We start from the raw sequence: 23,996 nt of genomic DNA, 5'->3' as shown, positions 1-23,996 counted from the left end.
TTCAAGAATCCCCCGCAAAGTCCCTCTGTTAAAAAAAAGGCATGTGCAGAAGAGGTTACAATTTGCCAAAGAACACATAAACTGGCCTAAAGAGAAATGGAGGAACATTTTGTGGACTGATGAGAGTAAAATTGTTCTTTTTGGGTCCAAGGGCCACAGGCAGTTTGTGAGACGACCCCCAAACTCTGAATTCAAGCCACAGTACACAGTGAAGACAGTGAAGCATGGAGGTGCAAGCATCATGATATGGGCATGTTTCTCCTACTATGGTGTTGGGCCTATTTATCGCATACCAGGGATCATGGATCAGTTTGCATATGTTAAAATACTTGAAGAGGTCATGTTGCCCTATGCTGAAGAGGACATGCCCTTGAAACGGTTGTTTCAACAAGACAATGACCCAAAACACACTAGTAAACGGGCAAAGTCTTGGTTCCAAACCAACAAAATTAATGTTATGGAGTGGCCAGCCCAATCTCCAGACCTTAATCCAATTGAGAACTTGTGGGGTGATATCAAAAATGCTGTTTCTGAAGCAAAACCAAGAAATGTGAATGAATTGTGGAATGTTGTTAAAGAATCATGGAGTGGAATAACAGCTAAGAGGTGCCACAAGTTGGTTGACTCCATGCCACACAGATGTCAAGCAGTTTTAAAAAACTGTGGTCATACAACTAAATATTAGTTTAGTGATTCACAGGATTGCTAAATCCCAGAAAAAAAAATGTTTGTACAAAATAGTTTTGAGTTTGTACAGTCAAAGGTAGACACTGCTATTTTTTTGAACACACCCCTTTCAACTAATTGCCCAATTGCACAGCCTTAAGAGCGTGCATATCATGAATGCTGGGTCTCATTTGTTTTCTGAGAATCTACTGAACCTACTGGTAACTTGTTTGCCACGTAGCAATAAAAAATATACTAAAAACCTTGATTATTCTGGTAAGTCACATTGTACTGCTATTATTTTGAACAAGACTGTATATATATATTAGGGGTGTAACGATACGCGTATTCGTATTGAACCGAGGCTTTTGGTTCGGTACGCTTTATGTACCGAACGGTTCTTGTTCTAATTAATTAGATTTGGAAAATAAAAAAAGTATGTAAAATATAATATTATGCGTTCAACAAGGAAGCCAATAACCAAAACGACGTAACAGGCAATCCCCCTGACTAAGAGAAAAAAAAAAAAAAAAAAAAAATATTTGTTAGACTGCTCAGTCAGGTGCTCGCTTACTCAGTACACGCTGAATGCTCATTGCAAAATGGCTATTGCGTTTAACAGACCAGAAATAGAAGATCCTTCAATAACCAACGGGTCTGGTGTGTTGGTGAACTTTGGATTCTCTGTAAGCTATGATGGTGTTGGCAAGAGTGATGGATTAAAAAACAACGGTATGTCGCATTTGTTACATGATGGTACAGCTGCGGGAATAATTCATGTCAACTCATTTACGCCGACAACAAGACGATAAAAAGGAGAAACAGCCACAAACTATCCCACAAACTATCCCCGCAGCATTCTGAACAGCCACGTTCTTCAGACACGCCCCTTGAGAGTCAAACAAGTGAGGGTTTGGCCAAAGGGATGACAGAAGCAGTAGTGTCTGAAAAACGTGTGGAGAGAGCTATTGTAAAGAGCTAATGTCTATTTCTGTAACTACATAGAAGATGGGTAAAGTATAGCTCCATCTTTGTTCAATGTAAAACACTTTTTTTTTTTAAATCATACTTTGTTAGTTTTAAAAAAAAATATATATATATTTTTTATTTTTGCTGTATCTTAAACGTACCGAACCGTACCAAACCGTGACACCAGTGTATCTTATCGAACCGAACTGTGAATTTTGTGAACCGTTACACCCCTAATATATATATATTCCCTTCATTTGATTACTACTATTTTTGATAATACATTTGTATTAAATTATAAATCCAGAAAAATTTAAACAGACAACAAAGAATTTCTTAGAAAAAGTAAAAAAAATAAAATCATGGGGCACTATTGTAAAAAATAAATGATAGGAAATTGCTAAATTGTTAAAGTTTTATGAATTCAACTGATAAGACATACTTTTTGATTATTAAAATTGTAATTATTAAAACTGAATGTGTTATGCCTTCATCTGCTTACCACCATTTAAAAAAAAATAAAAAAAATAATAATAAATCCCTAAAATTAACACACAGACATTTCAGAAATTTAAACAATTAAGAAAAAATTTATAGAATCCAGACAAATTAAAACAGACAACACAGATATATATATTTCTGTGTTGTCTGTTTTAATTTGTCTGGATTCTATAATTTTTTATATATATAATTAAAATGCAATCCAGAAAAATGAGAACAGACAACACAAAAATTCAGAAAAAAACAAAATAAAAAATTATTCAAACGGAATCCAGAAAAATTCAAACAGAATGAAATTTGGGAAATAAAAGGGATTCCATAGGTTGGAATTACAAACAGAAGGAGAAGTGTTGATGTAAATGGACTGCATTTATATAGCGCTTTAAACAGACCCTATGGCCATCCAAAGCGCTTTACATCTTGCCTCACATTCACCCATTCATCCACCGACGGCGATGTCAGCCATGTAAGGCACCATCCAGCTCGTCGGGAGCAGCTGGGGTTAGGTGTCTTGCTCATGGACACTTCGACACTTGGTCAGGTGGAACCGGGGATTGAAACACCAACCTTCTGGTTTTTAGACAACCTACATGAACCACTGAGCCACTGCCGCCTGATGTGGTGTGATCTGCTGATGGTCAGAACAGAAGGATATTTGAGTAATCTGTGTGTGTAATGGCTGTTCTGCAGCATGTGACACTCATGCTGTGTGTGTGTGTGTGTGTGTGTGTGTGTGTGTGTGTGTGTGTGTGTGTGTGTGTGTGTGTGTGTGTGTGTGTGTGTGTGTGTGTGTGTGTGTGCGTGTGCGTGTGCGTGTGCGTGTGCGTGTGCGTGTGCGTGTGTGTGTAGAAGTTTATCTGGGAAAGTCATTCTGGGTTTGGTGGGCCTGCGCTAAACTCCCAACAGAGCAAGTCCAAACCAGGCCACTAGGAGGCGTCTGAGACTCAGCCTCTGATTGGAGCAGAAAGAACCAGTCAGCCTGTATCTCTTCATCTCATGATCTCAGGAGAAGCTGAGCCTCAGAACCAGAGCTGCTTCTCAACACGACCCTGAGCTAATGAGGCGGGACTCCATTACACCTCCACTGAGGGCTCAGGGCTTAAAAGACATGTTCAGTGTGTTATCTATTCGACTGCACTGACACGATCAGACGAGAAGCTGCACTGAACATAGCCAATCAACACAGAGCTGAGCAGAACCTGAAGAAAAGATTTGTTAGTTGCTGGGGCGTTCTAGGTGGTTACTAGACGGTTGCTAGGCGGTTGCTGGGGCGTTCTAGGTGGTTTCTAGATGGTTGCTAGGCGGTTGCTGGGGCGTTCTAGCTGTTTACTAGGCGGTTGCTGGGGCGTTCTAGCTGTTTACTAGGCGGTTGCTGGGGCATTCTTGATGGTTACTAGATGGTTGCTAGGTGGTTGCTGGGGCGTTCTAGGTGGTTACTAGATGGTTGCTAGGTGGTTGCTGGGGCGTTCTAGGTGGTTACTAGATGGTTGCTAGGTGGTTGCTGGGGCGTTCTAGGTGTTTACTAGGCGGTTGCTGGGGCGTTCTTGATGGTTACTAGATGGTTGCTAGGTGGTTGCTGGGGTGTTCTGGATGATTACTAGGCAGTTACTGGGCATTCTAGGTGGTTACTAGGCGGCTGCTGGGGTGTTCTAGATGGTTGCTAGGCGGTTGCTGGGGCGTTCTAGGTGGTTGCTAGGTGGTTGCTGGGGCGTTCTAGGTGGTTACTAGGTGGTTGCTGGGGCGTTCTAGGTGGTTAGTAGATGGTTGCTAGGCGGTTGCTGGGGTGTTCTGGATGATTACTAGGCAGTTACTGGGCATTCTGGGTGGTTACTAGGCGGCTGCTGGGGCGTTCTAGGTGGTTGCTAGATGGTTGCTAGGCGGTTGCTGGGGCATTCTAGGTGGTTGCTATGCGGTTGCTGGGGCGTTCTAAGTGGTTACTAGGCGGTTGCTGGGGCATTCCAGGTGGTTACTAGATGGTTTCTAGGCGGTTGCTGGGGTGTTCTGGATGATTACTAGGCAGTTACTGGGCATTCTAGGTGGTTACTAGGCGACTGCTGGGGTGTTCTAGGTGGTTGCTAGATGGTTGCTAGGCGGTTGCTGGGGCGTTCTAGGTGGTTGCTAGGCGGTTGCTGGGGCGTTCTAGGTGGTTAATAGATGGTTGCTAGGTGGTTGCTGGGGTGTTCTAGGTGGTTGCTAGATGGTTGCTAGGCGGCTGCTGGGGCATTCTAGGTGGTTACCAGGCTATCGCTGGGGTGTTCTAGGTGGTTATTAGATGGTTGCTAGGCGGTTGCTGGGGTGTTCTAGGTGTTTACTAGATGGTTGCTAGGTGGTTACTGGGGTGTTCTAGGTGATTACTAGGCTGTTGCTGGGGCGTTCTAGGTGGTTACTAGATGGTTGCTAGGTGGTTGCTGGGGTGTTCTAGGTGGTTGCTAGGCGGTTGCTTGGGCATTCTAGGTGGTTACTAGGTGGTTGCTGGGGCATTCTAGGTGGTTACTAGATGGTTGCTATGCAGTTGCTGGGGTGTTCTGGATGATTATTAGGCAGTTACTGGGCATTCTAGGTGGTTACTAGGTGGTTGCTGGGGCGTTCTAGGTGGTTGCTAATGGTTGCTGGGGTGTTCTAGGTGGTTGCTAGGCAGTTGCTGGGGTGTTCTGGATAATTACTAGGCAGTTACTTGGCATTCTAGGTGGTTACTAGTCAGTTGCTGTGGCATTCTAGGTGGTTGCTAGGCGGTCGCTGGGGTGTTCTGGATGATTACTAGGAAGTTACTGGGCATTCTAGGTGGTTGCTAGGCGGTTGCTGGGGCATTTTGGTTGGTTGCTGAGGTGTTCTGAATGATCACTAGGCAGTTACTGGGCATTCTAATTAATAATTCATTCATTACATTTACATAGCGCTTTTTCTAGACACCCAAAGCGCTTTAAATTGATGGGGGGAATCTCCTCAACCACCACCAATATGCAGCATCACCTGGATGATGCAACGGCAGCCATATTGTGCCAGAACGCTCACCACACACCAGCTTATGGCGGAGAGGAGACAGAGTGATAAAGCCAATCAGGATAGGGGGAAGATTAGGAGGCCATGATGTACAGGGGCCATTGGGCAAATTTGGCCAGGATGCCGGGGTTACACCCCTACTCTTTATCGAAGGACATCCTGGGATTTTTAACGACCACAAAGAGTTGGGACCTCGGTTTAACGTCTCATCCGAAAGACGGTGCTCTTTGACAGTATAGTGTCCCCATCATTATACTGGGGTGTTTGGACCCACACAGACCACAGGGTGAGCGCCACCTGCTGGCCTCACTAACACCTCCACCTGCAGCTACCTGGTTTTCCCAGTTGGTCTCCCATCCAGGTACTGACCAGGCTCAGCCCTGCTTAGCTTCAGTGGGAAACCAGTCTTGGGCTACAGGGTGATATTGCTGCTGGCATGGTTCTAGGTGGTTGCTAGACAGTTACTGGGGTGTTCTAGGTGGTTGCTAGGTGGTCGCTGAGGTTTTCAAGGTGGTTGCTAGGTGCTTGCTAGGCGGTCACTGGGGCATTCTAGGTGCTTGCTAGGCGGTCATTGGGGCTTTCTAGGTAGTTGCTAGGTCGGTTGCTGGGGCTTTCTAGGTAGTTGCTAGGTCGGTTGCTGGGGCGTTCTAGTTGGTTGCTAGGTGCTTGCTAGGCGGTCACTAAGTGGTTAAAAATCTGACACTTTTCCAAACATGTGATCTGTGCATCAGGCCTGAAGTGCAGACATCATGAGATCACATGTGCACGCCCGTTCCTTCCCACCTGTGCATGACTTATTTTTAGCCCTGCGTGTGACTCTGAGCTAATTAACGGCCCATAATAAACATGCAGAATGACTGTGATCACACATCCAAACACACATAACTCCTGTTCATCACATGACCTCAGTGAAGTCTCATCTGCCAACAGAAAGACTGAGAAAATATTTCTTATCAGCTGTAAAACTAGGTGGGTGAGCTGGTCCGAGTGAATAAAGCCGGAGCTAATTTGCATATTCATGGCTCCGCGTATACTACATGAAGCAAAGATACATTCAAGCTATTTTAAGGCATGAAGAAAAGGGATGGAATTTTTTGACTCTAAGGACTTTAAAACAAGAACACATCTGCAAATGGAGTCATAGAAATAAACTTCAGAAACTCACATAATTTGTATACATTTTTAATTAAGAATTAAATTACTATTAAAGTACTTGTACTACTGAATTATGCTAGTCCTATTAAACTAATTGGCAAAAAATATTTTGTCCTTTTTTAGGCATTTATTATCCTTTATGACGACTAGTATTAGTATATAATCATATATTAATTATTTTCATGTACTATGATAACTGTTACTAGTGTATAATATATGAATATATTAATTCTATTTATATACTATTATAACTAGTACTAGTGTATAATATATTCATATACTGTACTACACTGTAAAAAAATATTTTAAAAATAAGTTAACTGGTTGCCTTAAAATTTTGAGTTCATTGAAATAAAACATTTTAGTAAATACGATGAACATTTTTGAGAATCGACAACCTTCATTCAAATATTATTAAAAGATCTGGTAAGCATATTGGGTAATTGTGTGTGTTTTATTTGTGATGATGCAGTGAAACATGCCAAATAGTGCTATTTTCATGATTTATCAAAATTTTTATGTGGTTCAGATACAATAATATTTGTAGTTTCTATTTATTAAACCCATTTCCTTCATTGAATCAACTCACTTTTTTTTCCAATAAACTCAAAATTTTAAGGCAGCCAGGTTACTTACTTTTTTAAGTTAAACCAACAATATTTTTTACAGTGCTGTTCTATTCATATACTATGATAACCTGTACTGTATATCTTGATTATATGTACTGTACTGTAATCATGAAGCCCAATAAATGCATAATAAAGACAAAATTACTGTCATGATGAATTTGATTTATTACTGTTGTACATTTATCGTCTTAGCAACTAAGAATAACGAAGCGAGACGTTGCTTCGATTTAGACGTTTAATGAAGGAGAGAAAAAAAAAAACGAGAGAATACAGTGTGTGCTTGCTCAGCAAATTATTAACAAGATGGCTCCTTGCCAAATCTACCGAACATCAACAAAACTTCACGTGACCTTTTCCTTTGCTCAACGCATCTTGGCAAATTAAGTCCGGTTCAATGCAATTCACACTCATAATGACTCATATTTTACAATGCGGTATAAATAGTTACTGAGTGCACAAAAATCTAAATAACGACTTTATCCGCCAAGTTATTGACGTGAACTTGATTCATGCGCGAGAATATAACGCAGACCCGCCGTTCATGACCAGAAGAGGAGGAGCGAGACCAACACGGAAGACAATAACTTGGCGGATAAAGTCATTCATTTGATTTTTTTTTTCACGAAAACTATTCTCGTCACTTCATCAAATGTTTGTCCAGCCGCTGTAGTGAGATGGGCTTTGTGTCGATGTGTTTAGTGCCTTTATGGGTCTTGTGAGTGGGAATTTACTGAATGCCAATGGAGGCCTTTCTGAAGCCTTTCTCAGCTTTCAACTAAAATATCTTCATTTGTGTTCTGAAGATGAACGAAGGTCTGACGGGTGTCCAACGACATGAGGGCGAGTAATTAATTAAATAATTTTCATTTTTGGGTGAACTAACCCTTTAACTATTCTTTTAAATAGTCTTCTAACAAATATATTTTCAACACTTACTCATTCATTTGTAATGAATTTTTATGAATATATTGCTGAGCATCACTGACCTTCTCCAGCTTCTTGTCGTCGTGTTTGGGGAGGCCGTGTGCGGGTGAAGCGTCTCCTCCGCTCAGATGGGCTGCGGTGGTGTTAGGCGGAGTAATGGCGGCCGCGGCGGAGGTCAGAGGCATGAGGGCGGAGGTCAGAGGTTGAAGCGAGGGATGAACCTGAGGGGATGCCACCATAGAGAGGGGTCGAGCGGGGGGGCGGGAGGGGCTGCCCTGGGGTCGCAGCGGGGTCACAGGTCGCTCGGGGCTGCTGCCTGATGGGGGACTGTGGACTGTTTCAATAATACAGCGTTAATTTCAAATGCAATTAATCATTTTTCACATAAATGTATGTGTTAGGGGTGACCCTGAATAGTCGAAGATTCGATGCATCGATATGCGGAGCTGGATTTGACCACTGATCTCACAGTCGAAACTTTGCGGGTGTTATGAAACAAGGATCAAACCATTTTGGGAATATGAGTGTGCTCAATGTCTAATTTCAGACAGACCTATATCATTTGTCACATAAATGTATGTGTATAACAAAACAGTTGACATTGGCAGTGTTCCCTAGCCTGACAAGCCAGACACACATCAAGATGTTTGGTCTGGAAACTCACCATTGACGGCTCAATCGGAGGGGCGGATAAACGGTTGTCTTTCAAACTCCCTCTGCACGCGATAGGATAGCGCTACAACCAACCAGAGCAACGAAGGTGAAACAGAGCTTGTTGATAGATTAAACATTCGCCGTATCCGGTCGGCTAAACTCTGAACACATCTTCCCTTCTTAAGAATGACTTCAGTGCCGTTCTTTGTTCTTTTCTCAGAGAAAAGCTTAACTCCAAGTCTTCCAGAGTCACGGTCAAAGCTGATTCGAAAGACCGCCGTTCGCCAGTTTCTGTGTTTACTAGAAGCACGCAAGCGCAACTCGGCCGTCGTCATTATGTTAAGCCCCGCCCACCGACTCTATACACGATGTGATTGGCCCAATCAGAGTTAGGCTCAGAAGAGTATTGAGAGTTGCTAGAGGACACTCGCTGCAGATTAGATTTGCTGCCGCTAGGGTGCGTCTAGATTTCTAGTCTAAGTGTTGCCACAGTTACTTTAAAATAAGAATCTGATTACTCTTTTAAAAAGTAACTTAGTTACTTTACAGATTACTTGATTTTAAAAGTAACTACACTGTAAAAAAAAAAGAAAAGAAAAAAAGAAAAAAATATATATATAAACATTTATTATTTTTAGATTCTTAACTTAAAATGTTTTTAATATTATATATATATATATATATATATATATATATATATATAAGTGAGTCTTAAATGATCAATATGAATAAAATGTATTGCTGTACATTATAAATATATATATATAAATCACAAATGTTGTGGACAAATTGCACAGCCCGTAAAAAACAAGCGCAGCAAAACCAGAGCTTTTAAAAAAATGCATTTCATCCATTTGGATTTTCCCCTACTTGAACAGTCCAGAGTGTCTCGTCATGTAGGTTTAACCCATCGCGAGTGCTATCAAATTATGTCACAGGTCTCATTTGCAGTGCGCCGTCTCCCGTCCCGCCGCTCTGCGCTGCTGCATGAGCTTCGCTGCGCTCTTCAAAGTTCAAGAACTGCGGAGAATGCAACCCGGCAATTACTGCCAACGCGAGCGACAAGGCATTCATTATGACAGACATCTTATCTGAGCTGTAAAATGCTTTAACAAGCTCCTTTAGCAGGCTAATGCGTCTTCCGTGAGCACACACACAGCAGCGCGGACGATCTGACCTGAATAGATTACAGAGCGCCACGTTAACACGCTTCAATGGCGCAGAGCTGACAAGCAGGAAAAACTCCCGCCATCTGCAGTGTGTGTGTGTGTGTGTGAAGACAAACACTGCAGAGACCTTCAGTATGAACAAACTAATACATGCAATATGCACCAGTAGTGTAGCCACGAGGCGGCCAGATTGAGGAATGTGTTATCATGATGTGTGTAGCCGCTGTTATTTTCTTTGTGAGTGATTGTTCAATGGTGGATGCAGTTTTTTCAAGATGAGCAAGGAGGAGAAAAAGTCTAGAAAACTATTTAAAAAAAAAATCTATATCTGAGACTACACACAAATTGAAACAAGTCTCATTATAACAGTGGAAACAACTTAAAACACTCCGTCATTTAAAGTCACACAGATAAGAGTAAGACATCAGCGAAACTGTAATTTTATTTGTGTTCACTCACTTTTGTCAAATAAAGCAAACGCCATTTTCTGCCGTCTCTGGTTCTTTTCCGTAAAGTTTGGGGCGCATCACAAAAATCTATCAAAACTTACGCAACTTTTCTTTCATTTTGTTAATCTGTATTAAGTGAAGTGAATATCACTGATGATCTCTTCATCACGGCTCCTGTTAGTGGGTGGGATATATTAGGCAGCAAGTGAACATTTTGTCCTCAGAGTTGATGTGTGTGAAGCAGGAGAAATGGGCAACCGTAAGGATTTGAGCGAGTTTGGCCAGATTGTGACGGCTAGACGACACAGATATTTATTTTATTTCAAGCAGCATTTTTATTTTATATTATGGTTTTAGTTTGTGTAAATTTTAATGTCAGTGCATCATCCGCTCAGGCTGAATACATGAAGTCAATAAAGGGCTCAAATCAGGATTAATGTGATTTTGTCATTAGCCAGAGTTGACTGTAGTATGAACACACACTCACCCAGTTGCATGGCGGACCGCGGTTGATTGGCGGTTTGCTGGCTGGACATGCGCAGACAGTTCTTCATGTGCGGAGACGACGGGCTGGAGAGCGGTGTGGTGGAGCGCGAGGCCGAGGCCATCAGGACGGGGCTCGAGGGGCCGGCAGAGCCCGGAGATCCAGGGGCCGCTCCAGACAGACACGAGCGCGTCTGACCAACCGCAAACGGAGCCCTGCGGACACACACACAGACACACACACACCTGGTTAACTATTGTTGTCATCTTCAGGCATAATGGTTTTATACTGTACAAACTGTACACAATGTCCCTGCCCCTAAACTTACCCATCACACACACACACACACACACACACACTGCCCCTAAACCTACCCACCACACACACACACACACAGCCCCTGAACTTACCCATCACACACACACACACACTGCCCCTAAACCTACCAATCACACCCACAAACACACACACACACACACACACACACTACCCCTAAACCTACCCATCAAAGGAAAAATTCTGCATTTTTACTTTCTAAAAAAAACTCATCCTGTATGATTTATAAGCCTTTTGAAAAGTGGGGACTGCTGGCTGGTGATCTCAGGTTTTACTATCCTAATGGGGACGTTTGGTCCCCACGATGTAATATAAACAAAGGCACACACACACAATGAGTGCTAATGCAACAGGGGTCAGAGTTGAAGAGAGAAGTGTATCGAGCACTAGTGTGTATGACGTGTGTAGCCGTTTCTGCAGGTCAGTCTCGGCCCGAGGACACTAATGGAGGATTACAGAGGATTAATGACGGAGATCCCAGAGGAATCACAGACACTCTCATTATTTCAGCACAAAACACCAAGCATTAAATATGAGACCTTATGATAAAGTGTTATTAAATCAAATTATTATAACTAATTCAAATTCAATTCAATAATTCCACAAGTTTCCGTTTAAGTGAGTGTTCTTCAGCCTGTTCTTCAGAATCCCCAATGAACTTTATAGATTAATGCTCGACTTTTTAAAACATTATACGTTTTTATTCATTTTCATGATTTTTAAGGTCCAGAAATTCCCTTCCCAGGTTTTCCAAGGACTCATTAAGGATGAACGTTTAATAAAAAGAAAAATAACCTAAATGCATCCCAATTTATACATTTCAGTTCATAGTTCATCTTAAATTATAAATATCCCTTTACATATCTCATATATCAAGTTTTAGTAATTATGTTGTCATTTCTATTAGTTTTTGTGCATTTTTATTTCAGTATTAGTTTTCAGTAATATTTTTAATTCACTTAAAAAATATTTGAGATAGTTACAAAAGAAATTATCAACGTTATTATGAGTATATTATTTGACTAAAGTTTTTGTTCAATTCTATTTCAGTTTTAGATTTGATTAATATCTTGATTTCATTTGTATTTTACATTTTAGTTTTTATTAATATTTTGAATGTTTTTATTTTATTTTTTACTTATTTTAGTTTAGTTTAGTTTTAGTACTTTTTTTAAAGTTTTAGTAATTTTGTTGTAATATTATTGCCATGGCAACTAGCTGAAATAAAATAAGATAAAGAAAATAATACTTTATTTTATTTTCATTAACGTTTATTTATTTGTTTTTAATTGTCTATACAGTTTCTACAATTTTTATTTAAAGTTTTTTAAATTTAAAATGTTATTTTATAATTTAATTATTATATAATATTTTTTTATATTTTATTTCGGTTAACGTTTATTTTGTTGTGTGTTATATATATATATATATATATATATATATATATATATATATATATATATATATATAGTGTGTTTTATATATATTATTATATAACTTATATATATATAAGTTCAATTATTTATGCCTGTAAAAGGAGAAATTTGTTAAATAATTAAACATGAAAGTATTATGCAATTATTTAAGAATAATTATAACAGGCATAAAGAGTTCTTTAAAATGATCGTGTATATTTTGTACTTATAAAGTGTCACAGAACTGCAATAAAAACTCAAGTAACCATTAAACTCTAATTATTGTAAATAGTTTGTGATGGAGGAACGAGCGCCTCAAATCCTCTGTCTGCTGACATTAAACGCTTAAAGACTTCATTTATTCAGACGTTTTGTGCTGTATTAATCGGGCTGAAGCGAAGCTGTTCACACACAGCTTCTTCAGATGCGAGCCGCTCTAAGAGAAACAAATCACGTTTTTATGTTGACCCTCCCGTACGGAGGCCACCTGAGGGAAAATATGATTCCCAGAAGCATAGAGCCAGGGCTTAATGTGTTTACAGACGCCACACGGCTCCACACACACACACACACTCGGGAGGATTCGCCTCGTCTAACGCTCATTATCTCTGCTTTTATTGCATGATCAAAGAGGTGTGTGTTCGGCTGTCGCACATGAAGTTCCTGCAAATGCAACTTCACCAATTACAGCTGAGACTCACACTGGGAATGCAGAAATACACACGTTTATTTCAGGAGATTTCAAACACCAGATGGAAAGACTCGCAGGTGAGGAAACTTCAGCAAACATGTGATGATGAAGATGATGATGATGATGAAGATTTAAGAGCTGCACGATTCTGGATAAATGGAGAAGCGTTTAAAATTTAGACCGTATCATAGTACTGAGACTGCTCTCATCAGAGTTACAAATGATTTACTCTTATCATCTGATCGTGGCTGTATTGTTTACAGTGTGTTACTCGATCTTAGCGCTGCTTCGATACTATTGACCACAATATTCTTTTGAATAGACTCAAGAATTGTTGGCGTTAGTGGAACTGCTTTGGCATGGTTTAAATCGTACTTATCTGACCGTTATCAGTTTGTAGCAGTAAATGAAGAGATGTCACACCAATCACAAGTTCAGTATGGAGTACCGCAAGGCTCAGTGTTAGGACCGCTGCTCTTCACCCTGTATCTGCTTCCACTGGGAGATATCTTTAGGAAGCATGGCGTTAGTTTTCATTGTTATGCTGACGATACTCAGCTCTATATTTCCTCACGCCCTGACGAAACCTACCAACTCACATGATTCGGATCCCGTGTCAAACTGCTGAAATCACGTGACATTGGCGATCCGAATCATGAATCAATTCACTGATTCATAATCGTTTGAATCTATATTTGAGGATTGAAAACAAACCCGGAAGAGAAGACAATGCTGAATAAAGTCGTAGTTTTTGTTATTTTTGGACCCAAATGTATTTTGGATGCTTCAAGAGACTCTAATTAACCCACTGATGTCTCATATGGACTACTGTGATGATGTTTTTATTCCCTTTCTGGACATGGACAGTATAGTGTGCATACACTTGCATACGCTCTCGGACTAAATATAAAATATCTTAAACTGTGTGTGAAGCTGAACGGAGGTCTTACGGGTGTGGAACGAGATTAGGGGGAGGAGTTAATGACATACATTTCATTTTTGGGTGAACTTACTCTTTAAGAGTGTGAATTAGTACCTTTTTGGTTTTGTACCTTAGGGTACCGCCCCAGTGACAGCAGTTTTTAATGTCAACAGCTGAGAAGGTTGAGCTGCTACACTGATGATCTGCATTCGTTTTTTGAGATTCTTCAGAATGAAAAGTGTTATAAATAAAATCTATTATTATTATTATTATTATTATTATTATTATTATTATTATTATTATTTTAATTATTAGTTTAATGAGATAGGGAGGGGCACCTGGAGACGGGCGTGACGTAGTTTCCCGGGAAAACTCCCGAGGCTCCGGATCTCAGCGACGTCCCTTTAAACCATCCGTCCTGACACTTCTCCGTCACGCGGTACATCTCACCCTTACGCAGCTCCAGCTCGTCTGCCTTCTGCGGTTTGTAAGCGTACATGGCCAGATAGCTGCGGAAAAACAGAAATATATAAAAATGAGCAAACAATATTCCTGATGGCTAATATATATGCATTTCTGGTGAGTCAAACAGTAACACTGGGTGCGTTTACATGCACACCACCAAGCTGATATACTAAATATTAGCTTATTGAAATAACCAATAATAATAATTTTCCCCATTTACCAGAGGTGGACAAAGTACACAACTCTATTACTTGAGTAAAAGTAAAAGTACTACTGGTCAAATATTACTCCGTTACAAGTGAAAGTTGTAAAAACAGATTTTTACTTCAGTAAAAGTACAGAAGTATTTGATTTCAAAAGTACTTTAGTATCAAAGTAAATTTCCTTTTTTTATGTCGCCGCATTATTTTATTATTGTTGTATAAATGCACATTATGCCATCTAGGTTTAAGCCAGTCAGTGACGCTCCATCTGACACACTAGCATACGACTAACTTTAACTACTTTAAATACTTGTAGAAAAGTTACAAAGCTCTTTATAAAGCTGCTGTCACTTTAAGGCCGAATGCACGGATCCAATACACTGATACACATCTGATATTCTCACACTTTACTCTTCTCTTTCTCCCAGACATTTATATTTTTAATATTTTATAAGACATGCATCAAGTGTATGCAGACTAAACTAATCATGATTTATTTTAATATTTTTACTGAAACATCCTTTCAAAGTATGGCTATGAGTGCACACACTGTGCCTAAGAACCGTTCTCTTCCATTTTGCTATGAACTGATCAGTGTTCAAAAAAAGTTGGGCAAATGTTTATGACCCTATAAGAGCGATTCCTGACAGACTGTCTGAAACAACGACAACAAAAAAACGTTTAAAGAAGGAAAAACTCATCCTCTGACTTTCAGAGCTGCTACAGAAACGACTTTCGACCTTAATAGAAATGTAGTGGAGTAAAAGTATCCAGAAAAAATTATACTCCAGTAAAGTACAGATACTCAAAAAGTGTCCTAAAGTACAGTACTCAAGTAAATGTACTGAGTTACTGTCCAGCTCTGCCGTTTACATGCAAACCAATAAACTGAAAATGCAAGTAAAGTCCTTGTAGTGACGTCAAAAATAATAATATCTGTATCTGTCTCGTAGGGAACACTTTAGTATAGGGAACACATATTCACTAATAACTATGACTTTTTCCTCAATAAACTCCTAATTTACTGCTTATTAATAGTTAGTAAGGTAGTTTTTGTATCATTTAAGTTTAGGTATTGGGTCGGATTAAGGGATGTAGAATAAGGTCTTGCAGAATAAGGCATTAATATGAGCTTTATAAGTACTAATAAACAGCCAACATCCTAGTAATATGCATGCTAATGAGCAACTAGTTAATAGTTAATAACTGAACCTTAAAGGTGGGGTAAATGTTATTTTAAAACCGTTTTAGAAAAAGGACTCGGGCCGAGTGGAATAACAAACTTGTAGCCAATCTATGGTGAGAAGAGAGTGAGCCAATCAGCAGGTAAGGGGCGTGTCTATGGTGAGAAGAGAGTGAGCCAATCAGCAGGTAAGGGGCGTGTCTATGGTGAGAAGAGAGTGAGCCAATCAGCAGGTAAGGGGCGTGTCTATGGTGAGAAGAAGAACTAATATATGCAGCTTTTGTTTGAATATGCTCGTGTCATGTTCGCTTGTTTGTCCATTTGTGATCGTATTGTGGCTCACTTCAGCGATGATAAAGACCCGTTCATTTCCACTCCGTATGGAGTATCTAAATCCCCTCAGTGTTTCAACGTTTCAAAATCAGCTCACAAAATGTGTCCGACAGGTAAGATACTATACTCCTAATATACCAGTATGTTTGTTTCCTCTATACATCTATATTACCCATCCGGTCATAATTCTAATATATGTCGTTAGCTGGACTATCGAGCTTGTATAGCCTACTACCTTTATCGAGTTGTTCATGAGAATGGTTTGTGTTTTGTGATCGCTATAACTCTAATCTGGTCATAATTGTAATATGTCGTTAGTTGGATTGTCGGCTCGTGTTCTATCGAGTTGTTCATGAGAACGGTTTGTGTTTTGTGATCGCTATAACTCTAATCTGGTCATAATTGGTTAGCTGGAATGGTTAGCTGGACTGTCGGCTCGTGTACTATTTGTTCATGATCCGAATACATGAATTCCGATCTTTCATGTATTCATACTCTTGTGTAATCGACGCCCCATCTCATCATTTATTTCCAAATAAATCTGTCTCTTCCGTGTTACCCTGAAATTTTGAATATTCCAATCGAATATGATTTCTGACCTGTAAGGTTGCCAGAATAATAATCTTACACGGTGTGTTAATAGGCCAGAGGAGAACTGGCACCCCGACTGAGTCTGGTTTCTCCCAAGGTTTATTTTTCTCCATCACGCCCTGATGGAGTTTTGGTTCCTTTGGTCGCCTTTGGCTTGGCTTGCTCAGTTGGGGACACTAAAATTTTTTTTAAAGTTATTCAACTTATTATACAAATAAAATGTATGAATTAGGTCTTATTTAATTCTATAAACTATAATACTGATCAGCCAACATTGTCGCTATATGATAAATTAAAATAAGCTGATAACATCACTGTTTTCTCAAGTACGACTGTACAGCCAAATCTAATTTTGTCGCAATATTATCCTGTTTGACACTGTGAAGCTGCTTTGACACAATCGTGATTGTAAAAGCGCTATATAAATAAAGTTGATTGATTGATTGATTGATGAGAACAGTTTGTGTTTTTGTGAAGGAAGAGTTGACTTTTTCATTGAATATTCGACCTGGATTAGTAACACACAGATTCTGCCGTAGTCGTTGCCTGGGTTACGTATGTGTGGGGCGGAGCTATCTAAATAGGGCCTAGACCCTTTTTGGGGGTAGGGGTGTGTCTGTTTTGGTGATTTGAAATAACAACAATGGTTACCAGATATCACTTTTCCCACCTTTAAAATAAAGTGTTACCAAAGCGTGCACCGTGTCAGCGGGAGATTTACGGCTCATATTATCCCTCATCAGTTCCAGATGCAGCGTTTAGACTGAACCTCTTCTACTTCTGCTGTGAGATGAGAGCACATCTTTACAATTTTCTGGGTCTTAAAGAGTCTGCATTTGTGATATATGTCCTTATTTCATGCAAAACGCTAACTCGCTCTGTCTGGATGCGTTTAAATCTGCTCTAAGTTTGCGTTTTTGTCTCCTATCACACATGCGCACTTCAATAAGCCGACAGAAAGCAGGTTAATGCGTTTACATGCAGCGCAAAATCAGGGTAAGAGGGAAAAAACGACTTGTCTCGTCCGGTTTATGCTTACGCCGTTTATGACCTTAATCTGATAAAAGAAAACGGGTTAGCGCGTTTACATGACCATGTTCATTGTCGGCTTATTAAGCATAATCAGCTTAAGAACGTGCATGTAAACGCACCCAATGTCAACAAAGACTATCACAGCAAGCTTTATTGTGATTGGTCTACTCTGCTCTGATTGTTCAGAAGTGATTCTTGAATCACAGATGACTAATTTCATGCAGTTCATGTCCGGGTTGGATGAGGGATGAGGCAAGGACTCTCATAAGCCGTGTGTTCACACAAGACATAACATGAAAGCACGCAGCCGATTAAACACGTGCTAGTGAAAACAAACCAGGCGCTCACAAAACACACAAGACAAAAAAAATTATCCGACAAAAAATGCAGTTTGGGGGGTAAAATGTGTTATTTTGGCAAGGTTGCCTGCTAAAACTGGCATTCCTGGGTCTATATATCACATAACTGAGGTCGCTTCAACCCGCGGACATGGAAAACAACCCACAGAAAAAAACACAGACTTGGCAACACAGTGCAGTTGAGCTCTGTTGACATTTGACAACTAACGTTATGCGTCGCTCCGCTGCTCTGATTGGTTGTAGGTCTGTCCAATCGAGGCCTTTCCTGGTTGGGTTGAAACACGCCCCATAATCACAGCCCAATGGAGCATCAGACTCATATTCTGACTAGAGCTGAGTATGACCACGTCAGGCTAGTCCGAACATGGACACAGAACCGGAAGCAAACTAGACAGGAGTGCCAGGATCTGTAGAACTCAACAGTAAACATCTGCAGATTCTGCCTGACTAGAGATAACAGAGAAAACAATCGAGAAGACAGAAACCTCTGCACTCCTCCAGTAGAGAGAGACTCTAAACCGCGTGTGTGTGTGTGTGTGTGTGTGTGTGTGTGTGTGTGTGTGTGTGTGTCCTCTAAAGCAGGCGTCAGAAAGGCTTTGTGCTGGTGTTTTGTCACCCTGAGGAGACGGCGAGAGCGGCGCTACGACTCTAATCGCTCTTGAGAGACCGCAAGGAATAAAACACCATCATCACTTTGTTTTTCCTTCATAGAGTCGAACGAGCAAGTGCGATTTGAGTAATTTTAGTTATTTACTAAACTGAATCAACACTGATGGGTGTGCGTGTGCGTGCGTGCGTGCGTGCGTGCGTGCGTGATGCAGGACTAATTCTTCTCTTTAGAGACTTTATCAACTACAATTAGTAATTAAGTCAAATATAAATATACATTGAAAACATATAGAAATTATACAAAATAACGATAATAACAATAATAATATATTATTAATACTATATAATTGTATTTTATTATTATTATAAAAAATAATTGATTAATAATTATATTATAATTAAATAAAAAATAATATATAAAGTCTCTACAAATATAGATTTTATCTTCAGTATTTCAGTCAAACATAAATAAATATTCTCATACCCATGTCATTATACACATTTGTGTCCTGATATTTAGCATCTGACAGGAAACGTGTTGCAGATGAACAAACACTCTTAGAGATGTAAAAGCAGACGTCTCAGTGATGTGTGTGTACGAGCCGCAGGAATAAAGGCTTTAACATACTGCGCAAGAACAGAGAAAAAAGTTCCCGCTCCCAAGGCTGCGAGAACAAAATGGCGTAATTCAGCTCGTTCTCGACACATCGTCTGAGCAGAACTTTTTTCTCTTGGGTGTCCGAGAACTATTGTGGGATTGGTCAGACATTTAATGTGGGCGGGGTTAATGCAATTTCACTTTTTTAACTTTAGTTAGTGTGTAATGTTGCTGCTTGAGCATAAACAGTCTCTGCAAAGTTCCAGCGCTGAAAGTTCAATGCAAACGGAGATATTGTCTTTTAAAGTTATGGCAGTTTATTGCCTACAAAAATGGCCGGTTTGGACTACAACGAGCTTCTTCCTGGGTTGGTGACATCATAAACCCTCGCTAGTCTCCGCTGATGTGACTTCTGCCCGTAATGGGAAGGGGCGTGGCCTTAACCTGTGCTTGGCACTTCAGCCAATAAAAATACAGGAAACTACATTTGGCCATCTGACCAATCTAAGACCATTACGTTTTTCAGAGGGAGGGGCTTCATAGAAGCAGGAAGCAAACAAGCCGTTCAAAGCACAGTGGAGACAGCGGTGTGGAATAAAGGGAGAATAGAAGAAAAATACAGCGTTTAAAAAAAGAAAGAAGTATTAAGACATGTTATACTACGGCCCATAAACACAACCAAGCCTAGAAAAAAAAAACACAGAACCGTCCCTTTAATGTGGGCGTGGTTAATGCGGGGAAACGCAGATGATCGCCATCCCGCTTTTCTCGTGAAGTATGGGAATGTACTGGAAAGAATGAACTTTGTTCTTATTCTTGACACCTCGAGAAAACAAACACATTTCTTTGTTCTTGCAGAGTGTGTTGAACCCCCCCCCCCCCCCCCCCCCAACTAATTACTTCTTGTGGCCTGCGTACTCACAACGAGTAAAAATAGCGATCCAGATTAAGACTAGGCGATTTAGGCAGATATTGACTTGGGACTATATTATGGGGAAGCAGAGATATCACGCCACACATTGCGAACGCTTAACTGCCAGAGGACGTGAGGATAAGAGCCGTGAGATCTCTGCTTTGCCATAATATAGTCCCAAGTCAATATCTGCCTAAATCGCCTAGTCTTAATCTGCATCGCTATTTGTACTCGTTGTGAGTACGCAGGCCACAAGAAGTAATTAGGTGGGTTATTAATTGATTTTTTTGGATAACTTTTACTCGGGACATGCTATCTGGCAACATAGGATTCCATTCATTATGCTAAGCTAAGCTAGCGGCGACCCTGCCAAACTAAAACAATGCATGCACTGAGACGAAAATGCATTTACCCACATATCTAAATGCAAGAAAGAAGTTAAATAAGCCCAATTTCTAAAAACGGAGGAGTGCTCCTTTAACTCCATCAAGGACTTACATGTTGAGCGGCAGCTGGACTTTAGCAGCGGCGAGGAGTTCTCCGGCTGCAGATGTGAGGCGTGGAGGAACCGCAGCCGCTGCGACGGACGAGTCCTGAGAACAACAAATAATGAGATGAGGAACAGATAATATACGACACAGACATTATCAGACAGAGAGGAGCGCTTCAGACACACACCTTCTAAAGGAGCAGGATCACTCAAATACTGCCCACAGGTCAAGTCAACTTTATTTATACAGTGCTTTAAGGCCACGATCACACAGAACATGTTTTTCATGTTCGAAAACGCGAGGCTTTTATGAGCAGAAGAAACTTCTTTCAAAAACATTACAAATAGTAATGTGTCCAAACTTTTGGCCTGTACTGTACATATATATATATATATTACACACACACTACGGGTCAAACATTTTAGAATGGTAAGATTTTTTAATGTTTTTAAAGAAATCTCTTCATCTCACCAACACATTTATGTTATTAGAAATACAAAAAAAACTGTAATATTGTGAGATATGATTAAAATATAAAATGGTTCTCTATTTGAATATATTTTAAAATGTAATTTATTCCTGTGATCAAAGCTGAACTTACAGTTGTGCACTTTTTTTTTTAGGATTCTTTGACAAATAGAAAGTTCAAAAGAACAGTATTTATCTGAAATAAAAAGCTTTTGTAACATTGTACCACCATTTAAATGTTTTAGTTCGGTAAGAATTGTATTTAATATATTAAGAAATTAATACATTTATTTAGCAGGGATGCATTAAAATGATCAGGTGACATGTTACAAAAGATCATGTTACAAAAGATCATGTTACAAAAGCTTTATATTTCAGGTACATACTGTTCTTTTGAACTTTCTATTAAAAAAAAAACATTTCTCAGTGCAGCTCATCTATATTTTAGCACTAGTAGGATTCTGAACCGCCCGTCTGCCGTCGTCAGCTCAAACAGGTATATTTATTATTTATTTATTTAGTTTTTTGGTCAACAAGTAAAATTTCAGTTGCAATCATTTTACACAAGATAGCATAAGTCATATAGGTACATACAATTCAGTAAATGCATGCACACATACATAACCATAAAAAAACGAACAAAAACAGGTGACCCTCCTTCAAACTGAACTGAGCTCTCTCAGGGGTTTCCACCAATGGGCTCCGGACAGGATGCATTATGGGAGCTGTGAATGTACCACGGGACTTTACATGATCCGTCTGTTTCAATCAGGAAAACCTCCAGAGATTCACCTTTGACCCCAGAACACTAATGGAGCCCAACACTCGAACTGGAGCTAACCAGCTGAGCCCAGGTCAGAGGTCAAGAGAAGCTCAAATATCTGGCAGTCAGTGTATCGCTCCATATCTCTGCATTTACTGACGTCCATCAATAGATTCAATAGGTTTCATTTAGGAAATTCTATTCACTGTTTTTAATAAAGGAAGATCATATTTAATCATTTTCATTAATATGCACCAATACATAGTCATAAAGAGTAACACTAACCTAGAAATATTTATACTAAAACTATGGAAAATCCAGTCAAAAATGGTCAAGTTAATGTACAATTAAATTTTGCCATTGCAAGAATTAAGTTTTGGGTAACACTTTATTTTAAGGTTTAGTTATTAACTATTAACTTGTTGCTTAATATCATGCATATTACTAGGATATTGTCTGTTTATTAGTACTTATAAAGCTCATATTAATGTCTTATTCTGCATGAGCTTATTCCACATCTCTTAATCCAACCCAATACCTAAACTTAAACGCTACAAAAACTACCTTACTAACTATTAATAAGCAGTAAATTAGGAGTTTATTGAGGCAAAAGTCGTAGTTAATAGTGAATATGTGTTCCCTATACTAAAGTGTTACCAAGTATGGTAATATATTCACGTAGAAAACCTTTATTAGGGGCCGAGCGCCGAAGGTTCATAATCGTTGGCATTCCTATTATTATTTGTTTTCTACTTCTTCTTCCACTCGAGTCTTTGGCAAGTTATGAAATTTGGCACGCAGATAGAGGATACTCTGAACTGTCGGCAGAGCAAATATGGAGTCTCAAACCCTCTAGCGCCACCACCTGTCAAAAGTTACACACGTTTGTGCTAATAACTTTTGAACCGTGAGTGCTAGAAACACAAATTTTCCCCACTGGTTCCATGGCTCAAGATGATTGACATAATTTCTGAAAATCAGTAGTGCCAATTTTCCCACCAAATTTTCCCGCCAAAAATCTACTTTTTCGAACGCCTCCTAGACGGTTTATCTGATTTGTGTGAAAATTGAATCAGATCATATTCAGATAAAGCCAACTAAAAGTTAAGGAATTCAAGTCGATTCATCAAACTATTTCGAAAAACGTACAAATTAATTGTGTGGAACGCTGTAGAAAATAGATATTTACATATCGGCCATTTTGTGCGTCGTTAATTTTGAATTTTGTAGTAAAATGCTGTATTTTAAGAAAGCATTAGCGTATCGCAATGAAACTCGGTATGGGTCATCCGCACGATGCCCTGGAGGAGCCTGAGAAGTTGAGCCAGATATTTCAAATATTTACATGCTTATAACTTTGGATTGGGTTGACTTATTTTCACTTCAGTCATGCTGTTAGATTCCTGAATCCTAGTCAAGTCAGACGATACCAAACATGCTAGGTGTTGCATAATGTTGTGTTTTAGTGTTTAAACCACTTTCGCAGATATCTTCGAAACCGTTAGTCCGATCAAGACGAAACCACCGCAGGATAATCAGAATCATAGTGGGTTGACTATACATTTCAGGCCAAATGTCACAATTTTGATAGTAAGTGGCAAATAATGCAGTCTAAGTCAAAGGTGTGGGTTGTGGCTCAATACAACTCAATGTATTAATGCGGGTTTTCATCATTTTTTTCATATTTGTAATAATATTTCAAAAATGTTACAGTATTTTTGATCAAATTAATGCTGCCTTCATTTAAAAACACTAAAACTATGTTCAAAAACATAATTATTCCATTATATATTTATATTTTAATATAATATATCCTTGCCTGGATACATTTAGGGGAACAAACAAACAAAAATGACATGCCATTTGATTCGATTCACTAAAATGGACAGTTTGAACTGAATCATATAAATGAATCAAACGAGATGAGAACGAATCATGAAATGTTTTAAGGAAAATAAAATCCTCACTTCTTAATGTTCTCTTGTTCAGTCTACAGTGATGCTGAAATATAGCTAAATAAACAA

General features: G+C 39.5%; 1 protein-coding gene across 1 annotated transcript in view; it reads right to left on the bottom strand.

The window, feature by feature from the left end:
• Positions 1-23,996, bottom strand: part of LOC137075753 (E3 ubiquitin-protein ligase SH3RF3-like) — a 171,083-nt gene that overhangs the window by 5,809 nt on the left and 141,278 nt on the right. Inside the window, exons 5-8 of the mRNA XM_067444684.1 lie at positions 20,749-20,843; positions 14,303-14,473; positions 10,604-10,815; positions 7,907-8,178 (exon numbers count right to left, since the gene is read on the bottom strand). Of these exons, the coding sequence (XP_067300785.1) occupies positions 7,907-8,178; positions 10,604-10,815; positions 14,303-14,473; positions 20,749-20,843 (750 nt within the window). The remainder of the gene's footprint in view (positions 1-7,906; positions 8,179-10,603; positions 10,816-14,302; positions 14,474-20,748; positions 20,844-23,996) is intronic.

The sequence above is a fragment of the Pseudorasbora parva genome, chromosome 5, assembly GCF_024679245.1.
Source record: "Pseudorasbora parva isolate DD20220531a chromosome 5, ASM2467924v1, whole genome shotgun sequence".
Lineage (NCBI taxonomy): Eukaryota > Metazoa > Chordata > Actinopteri > Cypriniformes > Gobionidae > Pseudorasbora > Pseudorasbora parva.
The sequence above is the reverse complement of the archived record's forward strand: the minus strand, read 5'-3'. Positions and strand labels throughout refer to the sequence as shown.